The 13,199-nt window shown below is 58.1% G+C and overlaps 1 protein-coding gene across 2 annotated transcripts; it reads right to left on the reverse strand.

Annotated features, from left to right (window-relative positions):
- Positions 1–3,533: 3,533 nt before the first annotated feature.
- Positions 3,534–11,139, reverse strand: PLPP2 (phospholipid phosphatase 2). Of its 2 annotated transcripts, none has more exons than XM_037504870.2 (6): positions 11,087–11,139; positions 8,089–8,240; positions 7,540–7,817; positions 4,539–4,596; positions 4,144–4,320; positions 3,534–3,942 (listed from the first exon to the last, which is right to left on the reverse strand). In XM_037504870.2, exons 2-6 carry the CDS (start codon positions 8,122–8,124, stop codon positions 3,793–3,795), a joined length of 699 nt encoding a protein of 232 aa, XP_037360767.1. In that variant the 5' UTR covers positions 8,125–8,240; positions 11,087–11,139; the 3' UTR covers positions 3,534–3,792. The 2 variants fall into 2 exon arrangements, with proteins under 2 accessions (XP_037360767.1, XP_037360766.1); XM_037504869.2 differs by having other exon boundaries at positions 11,046–11,127.
- Between the last annotated feature and the right edge of the window lie 2,060 nt (positions 11,140–13,199).

The raw sequence follows: 13,199 nt of genomic DNA on the forward strand, positions 1-13,199 counted from the left end.
TTAGATATCACCCGCTAAATAAAAAAAATTAACCTTTTTCTGTGTGTTTGTGTGGAGGCTAGAGATCACCAGGACTAGTTCTGAGTGTGTCATAGGAATATCACAGCTTAATGTGTGTGTGTGACTTTTGTAAGCCTCTATTATTTTATTTTATGATTTAGATTATTTCCATGCTGTGGCTGTTGTGAATAATGCTGCAATGAATTGGAGTGCAGGTATCTTTTGGAGATTGTGTTTTCATTTACTTTGGTTGATAGACCCAGAAATGAGATTGTTGGATCACGGTATAGTTGAAGTTTTCTTTTTCTCTTTCTCTTTCAGATTTATTTATGGGGCCTCCCCGGTGGCGCAGCAGTTGAGCGCTGGGTTGCGAAGCTGCCTGCAGCCTCTGCAGCACCGGTTCGATCCCTGGCTGCTCCCCGGCCACCCGAGGAGGGTCCCATATGGCTTGCAGACCTCTCCTGCTGCTCCCGCTGCTCCCCTCAGCAGTGTACTTCGGTCCTTCTGCCTGTTCTGCTCCCCACTCTGGCTCTGGTGAATTCTCTCACCCTCCCGCGCTTCTGACTGTACCCAGTGCTTCTACAAATAAATAAATAAATAAATCTTAAAAAAAAAGAAAAAAAAGGATTTATTTATGCATACAAGAACTAGGGTATAGGCCAGAGGTGCAGGGGGTGAGAAGATTCACCAGAGACAGAGCGGGGAGCAGAACAGGCAGACTTACCAAGAAAACTGCTGAGGGGAGCAGCGGGGAGACAGGAGAGGTCTGCTGTGCCATGTGGGTAGCTCCTTGGCTGGGGATGGAACTCAGGCCACAGTGGCTGTGGATAGCTTGATAGCACTGAGACTTTAACCCCTCGCCACCAGGGAGGCCGGGGAACGAAAATTCTAATATATTGCTGACATACAATCCCTTTGGAAACATTTTGGCAATTTCTTAAAAGTTAAATATACCTACTACAAGACCTAACCATTGCATTCTTGGGTATTTATCCAAAAGGAATGAAAAGACTTATAAATATTGACAGCAACTTTATTCATAATCATCAAAAAACTGGGAACAATCCAAAAACTCACAGGAAGCTGAGGTGTCATTGCTTGAGTAACAGCGCGACGGAAGAACTGTGCAGGAAGCATTCAGAAAGGACGGAAATGATCATTTCTTACATCTTATTTCATCATCATATCTGAATTGTGGTTCTGACCTCACGGATACATCAAAAACACCTGAATTGCACACTTATCACGTGTAGCTGATTTGCAGTACATGGCGCTCTACTAGGCCTCTTGTTTTCACGTAACTTGCTTTTATCTATTTGACAATTTCCTCGGACTCATTCTCTATCAGAAAATAGTTTTCTAATCCTGTCCTAAGGCTGCACAGCATCTCCCTGGGGGCGCATGGAGGCGAGAGCTAAGAAGGTCTCCCTCTTGGCACAGGTCAGCATGCCCAGCTCGCCTTGTACCAACTTCTTGACGATGAAGACCTCGGTGAGATAAGAACCCTGCCAACGACAGCCTTTCCTGTTTCCTGGAGGGAAGTTTCACAGACCTTCCTGGGCGACGGCAAGGACCGGAGATGCCCGAGGGAGCCGAGAGTAGAGAAACTTAGGGTGGAAAATGTCACGAGGAGAAACACCAGGGGCGGGGTACGGATGACTCAGGCATCTTAACCTGAATCCTACTGTGGATGTTTCCAGCAATCTAAGGTGGGGTCAGGGAGGGCTAGCAGTCACAGAGGGCCAACGGCCTGCTCAACGATTTCATCAGCGAGCACCCCCTGCTCCGGCCGAACGCAGCTCTTTTCTCCAAGGCCACCTGCCCGGGCCCGTGCCCGCGGCTTTCTCCTCGTCCTCTCCCGGATACACTCTCCGAGTCTGGTGAATTCTTTCTCAGAGGGGCCCAGGAACTCCACACACTGAACCCCGTCATCTGAACCCCTACAATGCCAACACCTGAAGGCTCCCGCCCAGAGACGCCTCTAGGACACGGCGTCTTTCGAGCACAGGTTTTGCTGGTCACGTCACGGGATATACTTGTCCTCCGCGCACCCACCTCCACGGTTTCTCTCATTTGGTCCAGACCCCCACTGAGAGAACCCGCCGAGGACAGCTACAGAGCGAACGGGGTGGGGGGTGCACCACCCAGGGAAAGGACTCCCCGCGGTCTCCAGATGCAGCTGGACCAGGCAAGGCTTTATCCGGGACACGTGCGCGAGGGAGCCGGTTGGGGAAAGGAGAGCGGGACCTGGCTCCCCCAAGGGGGTTAGGAGGAGACCTTGCAAGGGGATGTCCAGGAGGCGGGAGGAGGGGGCAGCCCCACAGCTTGCTCTGGGCTGCGTGGGGCACGCGCAGGTGGGTTACATTCAACGGCTCGGCTTTCTCCCTCCAGGAAACTGATCTTTGGTCAGAATCTAATGCTCTCAGGCCTCCCTAGTGGCACAGGGGATTAAGACACAACCTATGAAGCTGTCTGCAGCCACTGCAGCACGAGTTCGATCCCTGGCTAGGGAGCTACCCACATGGCGCAAGAGACCTCTCCTGTCTCCCCGCTGCTCCCCTCAGCAGTGGATTTCAGTGGGTCCACCTGTTCTGCTCCCCACTTTGTCTCTGGTGAATCCTCTCACCCCCTGCACCTCTTGTATGCATAAATAAATAAATCTTAAAAAAAAAAAAAACAACTCAATACTGAGCATTTGGGGGATAAACATTAAAAAAAAGAGAATCTAACGCTTTCAATCCATCATGGAGCTTCATGGTTGGGCTGGTGGCTGAATTGTTCACACAGGGCGCTCCAATCCACGGCTTGGCCGACCTGCTCAAGCAGGACTGGGGCAACTCATCCCACCAGCTGGCCAGTTCTTTTACCCAGGCTGTCTCTGGACCAGGGATGGAAGGCGCGTCCTCCCAGCGTCACAGGTGACTCGTGGGAAAGGAGCTGGCGCTCTCTTACACGCCGTGGCAACAATGCTGACTGTCTTCTTCTTTAAAAGAGGGAGCAGCTGGTGCGCCTGAGCAGACCTTTAGGCCACAGGCTCACAGGCCCTTCAGTCTGGTCTTGGCCCTGCACAGGGGACCTTCAGCTAAGTCAGCCTTCCCAGGCCAGGAGGAGGCTGCAGGGGTGGGGGTGGGGGGGTGTGAGCCGGGTCACTCCAGGGGTCCTGTTGAGGGGTCACATGCAAGGACTCCAGCCTCTGGCAATTTCCTTGCCCTTGCTGGGCCCTCTGCCCATCACTTCCATCGGAGCCTTCAGAGGCCTCCTGTCATGGGAGGAAGGAGCCATGAAGACACTTTCTCCACTCCTCAGTGTCCTGCCACATCAGGGTCACACGACACAGAAACCTTTTACTCAGATCCACCTGGCCCTTCCCCTGGCTCTGGGCAAAGAGGCTTCCGATGGCGCCCCCCTTGCAGACACTGTCAGAGCAGTTCCAGGCATCGCGGCTTGACCCGGTCAAGCTCACCTGAGCCCAACAGGGACGCCCCGGTGCCGTGGGCACCCCCACGATGAACACAGGCACCACACGCGTCAGCAAACACTGCACTTTACTAGAAATCCACACATACGGGACATTTTACAAAAACAACGTCCAAAGGTGGCACTCGGGGAGCTATGAGGACCGGGACTCTCCATGTTAGGGCTACCCCAGGTACCTCCAGACCCTGGCCCAGTGCAGGAAGTGGGGTGTGCAGGACCCACTCCAGGTGCCAGCCAGGAGGGACCTGGAACCTGCGCAGAGCCCAAACACCATCCCAAGCCGGGCACCGTGGGGTCGCTGACCAGGCAGCGGCCTCAGGAGGAGGACGACTGGTATCCATAGTGGTTGTGGTCAGCCTCGCTCGGGGTCAGCGACTGTGACAGGCGGGGCTTCTGCTCCGGGTGGTTCCCCTCCAGGCCGTGCTGGTCGGGCCGGGGTTTGAAGAAGTCAGAGATATACCGGACCTAGAGGTGGGCAGAGAGGAGGCTCACTGGGGGGCGGAGGGGTAGGGAAGGGGGAGGGAGGGAGGGAAAGGATGATGGGGTAGGGGATGGGAAAGCAGAACCGGGAGGATGAGGGTCCTGAGGAGGGGGGAGGAAGGAGCAGAGTCCCAGGACAAGGGGGGCATCCCCGAGTGGGGCGGCGGGGTGGGGCCAGGAGCTCACAGTGAGGACGGCCACCAGCGCCCCCTGCAGGAGGCCGACGAGGACATCGCTCCAGTGGTGCTTGTGGTCAGACACGCGCGTGTAGCCCACGTAGAGAGCAAAGGCCACCAGGAAGAACTGCACCGTGGGCCGCAGCAGCCGTGCCCACTTGCAGCAGAGGCGCGCCTGCACATACAGCTGGGGCCAGAGGGGGCCGTCAGCCCCGCAGCCGCCCGGCACCCGGTGCCCACCCCAAGGGCGGCAGCAGAGGCCAGGAACACATCGCAGAGGGAGACCCAGGGTGCCCACCCACCATCCCCTCCCGACCGCCCCTGACAGGTGAGAAACGGAGGCCCCTGAGGGCGGTAACTTGGCCGCTGTTTCCCAGACAGCAAGTCACGCGGGGCCAGACTCACCGCCAAGAACACCATGCAGTACATGCCGAAGGAGGAGTGTCCCGAGTAGAAGGACAGCCTGGGGCAGGGAGGGCAACAGGTTTCAGGGGCCACGCGTGTGCGAGGGAGCCAGGGCCCCGCACGCTCGTGTCTCAGCCCCGCGTTCCCAGCTGGGACCCCGCGGGAGGACTTGGCCGGGAAGCCGGGCGGGCGCCAGACAAGCCCAGCATTCCCTTCTCGCTTTTCTCAGGGAGCAACAGGAAATCCCAGGCCGGAGCTGCGGTCTTCGACTCCTCACCCACAAGACGCTGCAGGCCCTGCCCGTGCTCAGGGGCCAGGGCGGACCACGGCGCCTGGCAAGCAGCGGGCACCGCGGTTTTGTTCTCACTACGTTTCTTTTCAGCATTACTTCCCATCTGTGGCAACTGCAAGTTTCACATTTTCTTTTTACATAAATTCGAGTTTTAGCGCATCAACGAACAAGAGAGAAAACAGCTGAGCAGGTCCACCACGCTCCATAAGAGCGAGGGAAAAAACGGGCAAGAAGAGTCTAGACCCGACGGTCGGCGGCAAGGTGTACAGAGTCCTCATGGGCAAGAACTCTGATGGCCTCCCTAGAGTCCTGGGTGAAAGGACTCGTCTTTATTTCATTCTAAGAGGCGGCCCGCAAGTGGACCAGTTGCACTGCTGCTGCTTGAGACAAACACACTCAGCACCCGGCCTGGTGGACAGGTCGGGGCCCAGATACTCGCGAGAGAAAGGCCGGAGTGTCGAGGCCAGGACCATGTGCGCGCTCGCTGCTTGTGATGCAGACGGGCAGGGAGGGCGAAGGCACCAGCCCTGGCTCCGCAAGGGAAGCCTGCACGGCACAAGGAATGTGGCTACAAGCTCTCAGAGATCATGTTTTCCAGGTTTCAAGGCAGATCTCTGGTCACTGCCTTAGCACCCAGCTAACAGGACAGAATTTCACGGCCACACATGATGATGAATAGAGACTTTACAAAAACGAGTGATGAAAAGTGACTAAACCACCAACTCATGACAACTACAGCAAACATGAGCAACAGAAGTTGACTTCCAGAGTTGCAACATTATGACATTCCAAGGGGCCGGGTTTTCAACAAAAAAATCACAAGGAATGGGGAGAGGAAGCCAAAACAGAAGGGAGAAAACTACTAGACTTGCAAAACTTTTAATCCACCATTCAAAGAGCTAAGAGGCCGTGAGAACCATGCCTCACTAAATAGAGAATTTTAACAAGGATATTAACTTATTAAAAAGAACCAAATAGAAATTCTACACATCCAAGAAGCCCAATGAAGTCCAAATAGGATAAACTAAAAAGGTGCACAAGCAAACATCCCAAATTCAAAGTCAGAGGAAATCTTGAAAGCAGTGAGAAAAGGTACTCATTGTGTCCAAAAAGCCTCAATCTTATCAGAAACCATGGGAATCAGAAGGCCGTGGGATGGCATATTCAGAGCACTGAGAGAGAGAGAGATCAACCAAGAATTTGGAGGATGGCAAGCATCCTCTAAAAATAAAGGAGAAAATTAGTCCTTCTCAGACAAACAAAAACTAACGAGGATTCACTGCTAGGACAACTGCCTTATAGAAATGCTAAAGGGAGTCTTTCAAGGAAAAATGAAGTATGATACACAGTAATTCAAATTTCACAAAGACATAGAAACCAAGGATAAAGGTAATTATATAATAGAGACATCAGTATTCATGTACTTTAGGTTTGGAATTCCTGTTTTTTCCCTACATGCTTAAAACAACCACACATAAATCTGATATGAGCATACAATGGATAAAGACATAATTTATGACAATAACATCATTAAGGAGGGAGGTGATCATAAAGTTTTTGCATATAAACATCAATTAAACAGAAAAGGCAGTAATGAAAAAATTGAAAAACAGAAAAAGATGTGTCGAAAACAAAAGAGGTCGAACTAGCTGACAACAGACATCAAGACGAGAATTGTTAGGAGAAACAAAGGACACTACATGGTGATAAGACTCATCACGAAGATGTAACAAATAAAAAGATTTGCACCTAACAACAGCAACCAAAATCCATGAGGCAAAACTGACAGGAGCTACAACATAGGAGAACTCTGAAACATTAAAGCCAAGCTGGAAAGGCCAGAGTGCATAATTCCATTTGTATGAAATGTCCACACGGGCAAATCCAGAGACAGCCGGAGAGCAGAGCGGGGAGAATGACAGCTAATGGGCGAGGGGAAGACAGTGAGGATGGCGGGAAGACAGTGAGGATGGCCCTTTTTTTTTTAAGATTTATTTATTTATACAAGAACCGGGGTACAGGCCAGATGTGCGGGAGGGTAAGAGGATTCACCAGAGACAGAGTGGGGAGCAGAACAGGCAGACTGATGAAATACACTGCTGAGGGGAGCAGCGGGCGAGACAGGCAAGGTCCGCCGCCCCATGTGGGTACCTCCCTGGCCGGCCCGGATCGAACCCACGCTGCAGAGGCTGAGGACAGCTTCACAGTGCTGTGCTCAACTGCCTGCGCAACCAGGGAGGCCCCAGGATGCCATTTTGAATGTACTAAAAAGCAACGATAATACAGATTAAGATGGCTGGTATAGTAAATTTTATGCCAAGGGAATTTCATCTCATTATTTTAAAAAGGAGAAGAAAAATGTCAATTAAATAAAAGTTTAATATGCTTAATAGTGGAGACAGTGAGAAGACAGAGCAAGAAGCACGAGAGAGGCCTGCTGTTCAGGGGAGAGAGGTCACCCCCTCTGACAGTGGCTGCTGTGCTCCGAAGGTCAACCGGCCCCACTTCCCCTCAGGCCGAAGGACCCAGGCCCATGGTGTCTCTGGGTCTCACTCCCACCTCATCTTCTTTCCAACAAGGAGCCCCTTTGTGCTTCTCCACAGGACACCACGTTCCTCACACCCAACACCTGAGGGCCCTTCCCCAGCCCTGCCCGAAGCCCTGCCCCAGGCTTGAGGCCTCTGTCCTAAGACTGCTTCTCACACCTACCTGGCCTCAGTGACGTCAGCAGGCTTGCCCCTGCACACCGTATCTACCTGCACGTAGAACGAGCAGTTGATGCGGCTCCAGTCAGGGTCACACACGGCCAGGAAGCTGGGCCGCAGGCGGCCAATCATGTACTTGGCCAGGTCTGTCAGCGACTGGCTCACGGCAGCCCCGAATAAGAAGGTCCCCAGCACCTTGTAGATGGCGGCCACGTAGTTGTTGAACTTGGAGCGGGAGTAGAGGCGGTCAGTATACACCAGGTAGGCCTCCCCCGTGGAGACCTAAAAAGGGAAGAACCAAGAGACCAAAGGCCAAGCTGGAGCAGCAACTGAGGGGCCTCCCCCAGCCCCACTGGCTCCCCGGGTCTTGCTCTAGCCTTTGGAAGGGAGTTTCAGATTCCTGGCCTCGCTGAGGACACAGAGCTCTCGGGCAGGGCTGTGCCTCCACCCCCACCCCACCAGATCCCCTTTATTCCTTCTAGGGCAGAACTTGGCCCTCCAGGGGCCCCATCCCCACCCCCATCCTCCAAGGCGCCCCCCTCCCCCGCCTTACAAGGATGATGATGGCTGTGCTGGTGACCCCGGCCATGAGCCCATTGGTGATGGTGTCTGGACGGTAGGGGTACCGGATGGAGTCATCTCTACAGTAGAACCCTCGCTTGTACGGGGCATTCACGAGCGTCAGGATGATGAAGGGCAGAGCGGCTGGATGGGAAAGGAGTCCAGGAGTCACGTGTTCCCACCAGCCAAGCCCAGGGCCCCACAGACCAACTTTCATCAGGTGCTTGGACACCTGCCTCGGCCTCCCCCAGGTCCCCGACCTCCACCCCACACAACAACTCTTCCCATGGTAAGTCCCCTCTGAAAATCCCCTCACAGCCCCCATCACCTGCAGATGAACATCAAACTCCTCCCCAGACCCATCAGCCAGCCCCCCCACACCCCGGCACTTCCCTTTGAAGCCAACCAGCACACACCCATGACCTTTGCACATGTGCTTCTTGGCCCAAACCGCCTCTGATTTCATCTAGTCTCGGCTCCACCCGACCCACCTTGCAGTCACCCTCCTGGAAGGAAACTTCCACTCTCCGCATCTCCCGCCCCTGTGCGTGCGTCTGCAACCACATGCGGTACCCCCAACCCTTGCATCCGCGAGCGCCCAGGGCGCCTGCTGTGTTCTAGGCTCGCTCCTGGAGTGTGCTGGTCAAGGCGAGTATTTGATAACTATCCGTTACAAGAAGGGACGACGGTGCTAGTCACGCAAGGGCTGGCCTGAGAGTTCGGGGACACAGCGCAGCAGAGGAGGCGCTGCAATGCCAGCATGTCCCTGCGCCAGCCACGCGGCGACCAAGACAGGACTTAGCCCTGAGTCTGCGGCGCTCAGCCTAAAGAGCCATCCAGGAGCCAAGTCACGGCTGATTCAGGAAAGGCGTGGCTGAGGCCCTGGGCTCCCAAGGCCCTGCGGAGCCCCCTCCACAGGATCGGACCAGAGGCAACCCCAGGCAGCGTGCCCTTTGCCCCTGCGAGGCAGGAGACAGGTGCAAAGCTGGGGCACTCCGAGTACCCGAGGAGAGGAGGGCATGGTCCCTGCCCCCACCACAGGCCATATTCGAGGCCTGGGACTCGGGACACTGTGAAACACCTTCAATGATGAGTCTGGGGACAGACTCCATGAAGAAAACCGAGGTGGGCCTCCCAGAGCTGGTCAGAGGCTGCAGAGGAAGAATAACGAGGAAACAAGCGTAGAGGCAGGAACATGAGGCCTGGAGCAGCTCTCAGGAGGGGCCCGGGGAGGCCACTGAGAAGAGGGCCTGGAGTAGACGCAGAAGCTCTGGGGAGGGCTGGCAGGTGTGCCAGGCGGGGGTAAGAGTCAGTCCAAAGGCCCAGGGGTGGGTCTCCTCCTAAGAGCCCAACAAGAGGGCGAAGGTGCCATAGCAGGAGGCACCCGAGGGTTTGCAGCAGAGTGTGGGGCCCGTACTCACAGGCTCGGAGGCCACCCCAGAGTTGGCAAGGGTCGGGAGGGAGGGAGGCTAGAAGACAGAAAGCAGGTCTGCAGCCTGCGAAGGCCAACTGGGCCTCAGGTCAGTCTCTCAACTCTTGTCCCCCAGCTCCAAACCCTGCCACAGGAGACCCCCAGCTCCACCCCCAGTGGAACGGGTTTCTATTTTCTGGGATTTGGAAAGCAGAGCTCAAAGCACCCGACTGGGGGCCCTTCCCTCCCTCTGGGGCTCAGTTTCAAATGTCCCAGGCAGACACCTCCAGGGCCCCTGGCCTCAAATTCCTCCCAGGACCCTTCTCACCACCTAAAACTGAACTGTTCGTATATTCTAGAAGGGAGTGAGCGCGGTATGCCTAGACCAGGAGGGCCTGGCTGGCACACACAGCAGCACCACACCACCCGATCTCAGCTTTGCTACCCACTGCTGTGTGACTCCAGCAGGCAGCTGAACCCCTCCGGGCTGAAATTGGGGATCATGACAGCACACATTGCTTAGAATTAAAGGTTTAATTATTTGCAGTCCCTTCGTGCCCGACACACACTAAATGCCACACAAATACTTAAATTATATGCGTGCCCAGGAGGGCCGACGGCCGGCAGACATCCTCTGGGGACTTCTTGCCGTGACCTGGCCCACCCAAAGGGCCTGTCTGCGACATGAGCAAAGGGCCCGGCCTCTGCAGTCCACCAGGGCCGACCCCTGTCCCGCGGTCTCCTCGATCCCACAGGAGGAGCAGAAACCAGACGTGGGGAGGGGGTGTCGCAGGCCCGAGGGCCCGCCCCGCGCCCAGGGTGCAATCCCGCGGCCGCTGTCCGCGCAGCCCCAGAGCAAACACTCGGTCTTTGTTTCCGGACCCCAGGGAAGCGGCGGGAGGGGACTTCTGGGTGCCCCCTCCCCCAGTCTGACCAGCAAACTCGCCGGACAGGTTTGGTCCGCGTAGCCCGGAGGCCCCGGTTCACCGCGCCTCGGGCCCAGCCTTTCTCTCCGCGCCGCTCAGGTCCGAGGGGCAGGGCTGCCCCGGCGCTCCCCGCGCCCGCGGGGCTCCGGGCCCCCCACGCGGCGGTGCTCCGGGCCGGGGCTCGGCCCTCCCTCGCCCGCTGGAGACGCCGGTGCCGGAGTGGGGCGCGCAAGTCCACCTGGCGGTGCCCCACGCCGCGCCCCCACCCCCGACGCGCCCCAGTCCGGCCACCGCCCGGGTGAATCACCGCCGCGGCCCGGCGGGGCGGAGCCGGGAGGCGCGCAGCCCCCCGCCGCGGCTCCCCGCGCCCACCCGGGCCCGCGGCCCCCGCCCCGCCGCGCGCCCCGCGCCCGCCCCCGCCGGCCGCGGGGGAAACTGAGGCGGGAGGGAGCGCGCGGGCAGGGGCGCGGAGGCGGGTCTGCGGCGGGGAGCCCTTCCCGGGCCCTGGGGTGGAGGCGCAGGCTCCCCCCACCGCCCCGCCCACCCGGGGGGCCGGGGGCGCGGGCCGGGAGGCGCCCCCGCACGGCCGCGCGCCGCCCGCGAGGCTCTTACCGACCAGCACGCACAGCACGTCGAGCAGCACGAAGACCCACCTCCGCTCCATGCTCGGCGACCCCCGCGCCTCCCGTCGCGTCCGCCGGCGGCGGGTCACATGGCCGCCGCGCGGGGCCGGGCGGGGAGCGGGGACCGGCCGGGGAGCGGCGGGGCGGGGCGGGGCGGCGCGGGCGGCGCGCGGGGAGGGGTGGACTCTGCCCCCGCCCCGCCCGTGACGCCGGGGTGCGGGGTGGGGCGTCGCGCGCGGGGCGGCCGGGGTCCCGGGGCCCGAGCCGGGCGCGCAGGCGGCGGGTGCGCGAGCCGGGCAGGGGCGCCGGGCGGTCGCGGACGGCACCGGGGCGCCCGGAGCGCGCGGGCGCGCCCTGGGGCCGCAGACCGAGCCGGCGGGTCATGGGGGGGCGTGGGGGCCGCGAGCTTGGAGGCGGCGAGCGGGTGAGGGGCCGGGCGGGTGGGGGGGGCTGGCGCCCGAAGACGCCCCCGGCCCCGCGCGTGGAGGGCCGCGCCTCCGCTCCGCGCCGAGCTCGGGAAGTGCTTGCAAACTGATTGGGACGTCGTGGCTTAATTGCAGTTTTTTCTCCCTTTCCTTCTAATGCTTAAGCCCAGGCATTTAAAAGATCAAGTTCGCGGCTCCTGCCCTGGAGGCTGTTCCAGGCTCCTCCTGGTGAGCGCTCGGTCCGACGGCGCCAGGAGGCAGGAGCAGCCGAGGCCCTGAGTCGGGCCGGCGTCCTCTCCCCGAGGACACTGAGTTCCCCGCGACACTGAGCCAGGAGGTGTCCGAGGGCCAAGGCCACCTTTCCCAGGTGTGTAAAGTGAGGCCCCCTGGGCCCCATTCAGACACCCACCTTTGGGCTGAACCTTCGGAGAAGCCTTGAGAAGTGGCGCCTGAAAAGCCCCGCCTGGGCCTGGAAAGGCACTCAGGAGTCAGGCGGCACAGAGAGAAGTGGCAGGGCTGGGCCTGGAACCCAGTACACCTGGCCCCAGGGTCACAGCCCCTGACCTCCAAACCACAGTCACCGTCCCACCCACGGCCCCACCCCCAAAACCCGGAGACACAGGGTGCTTCTTGGCCCTCTTTAGAAATGGAGGGAGCCATGGCCAGAGCACAACCCCTGCCCCATGGCCCCAGATCAAGCAGCTAACTTGAGCCCTGGCTCCTCCACCCTGCTTCCCAGGAGGATGAAGAGGCCCTTGGGGGGGTGTGGGGGTCCCAGAAAGACCGAAACTGTTGAAGTGGGGGCAGTGCATAGCTGATCCGACTTCTTTGCTAGACAGTGGGGCTGGGGGTGTAATCTCTGAGCCAAGTTCCCTGAGCCCAACAACTTTTTAAAAAGGCAGCAGAGAGCCTCCCTGGTGGCACAGGGTTAAAGTCTCAGCGCTATCAATCTGAGTTCAATCCCGGGCCAGGGAGCGACCCACATGGCACAGCAGACCTGTCTCACTCGCCGCTCCCCTCAGCACTGTCTCTCAGTAAACCCGCCTGTTCTGCTCCCCACTCTGTCTCTGGTGAATCCTTTCACACCTGGACCTCTGGCCTGTACCCCGGTTCTTGTATGCATAAATAACTAAAAATAAATCTTTTTTAAAAAAAAGGCAGCAAAGATATCGGCTTTCTTTGCCAGACTCTCTCTCTCTCAAAATAACTCAGCCCATTCCCAAGACATGACAAGATCCTAGATGGAAACTTCTAGACCAGGTTTTCCCATTTGCAATGTGCCAGGTGCCGGAAGCACTTCCCGAGAAGCACAGCACTCAAGGAGTTTGGAGGGGCACATCCTGCTGGCAGCTTCCTCCGTACCGGACCCTCCCCACTTCCTCCAAGAGACTTAGACAATCAGATTCACTGGAGGGAAGGTTACTCTGGTGTCTGGCAGGCTCCTCGGTGCCCGTGTCACCACCGATCAGTGAGCTTCTGGGCATGGACGGCCGTTGGCCCAGCTCAGGCTGATGAGTTTGTGTCCAAGTGAAGAAAAGGGGCAGTGAGGTGGGCACATGGCAGGTTCCACCTCACTCGGCACTCCGGGCCTCTCTGCATGTGCCTCGGGCACAGAGGCCCCGCTGCACTGTTGGTAAGACCAGACGGCACCCGCCCCCAGTGGTGGGCAGCGCTTGACCAGGGCCAGTGCGATCATAAGGGACCCTTTCCACAGCTGA

Source organism: Talpa occidentalis, unplaced genomic scaffold (assembly GCF_014898055.3).
Source record: "Talpa occidentalis isolate TD23 unplaced genomic scaffold, MPIMG_talOcc4v2.1 talOcc4.12, whole genome shotgun sequence".
NCBI lineage: Eukaryota > Metazoa > Chordata > Mammalia > Eulipotyphla > Talpidae > Talpa > Talpa occidentalis.

Bases quoted from the DNA above. Each gene is read 5' to 3' on its own strand.
- PLPP2 (XM_037504869.2), bottom strand. From the start codon at position 11,097: ATGGAGCGGAGGTGGGTCTTCGTGCTGCTCGACGTGCTGTGCGTGCTG. The intron at 4,597-7,539 runs GTAGGTGTGAGA...TCCCTGCCCCAG, and splicing joins GCTGACGTCACTGAGGCCAG to GCTGTCCTTCTACTCGGGAC. The intron at 4,321-4,538 runs GTGAGTCTGGCC...CTCTGGCCCCAG, and splicing joins ACTGCATGGTGTTCTTGGCG to CTGTATGTGCAGGCGCGCCT.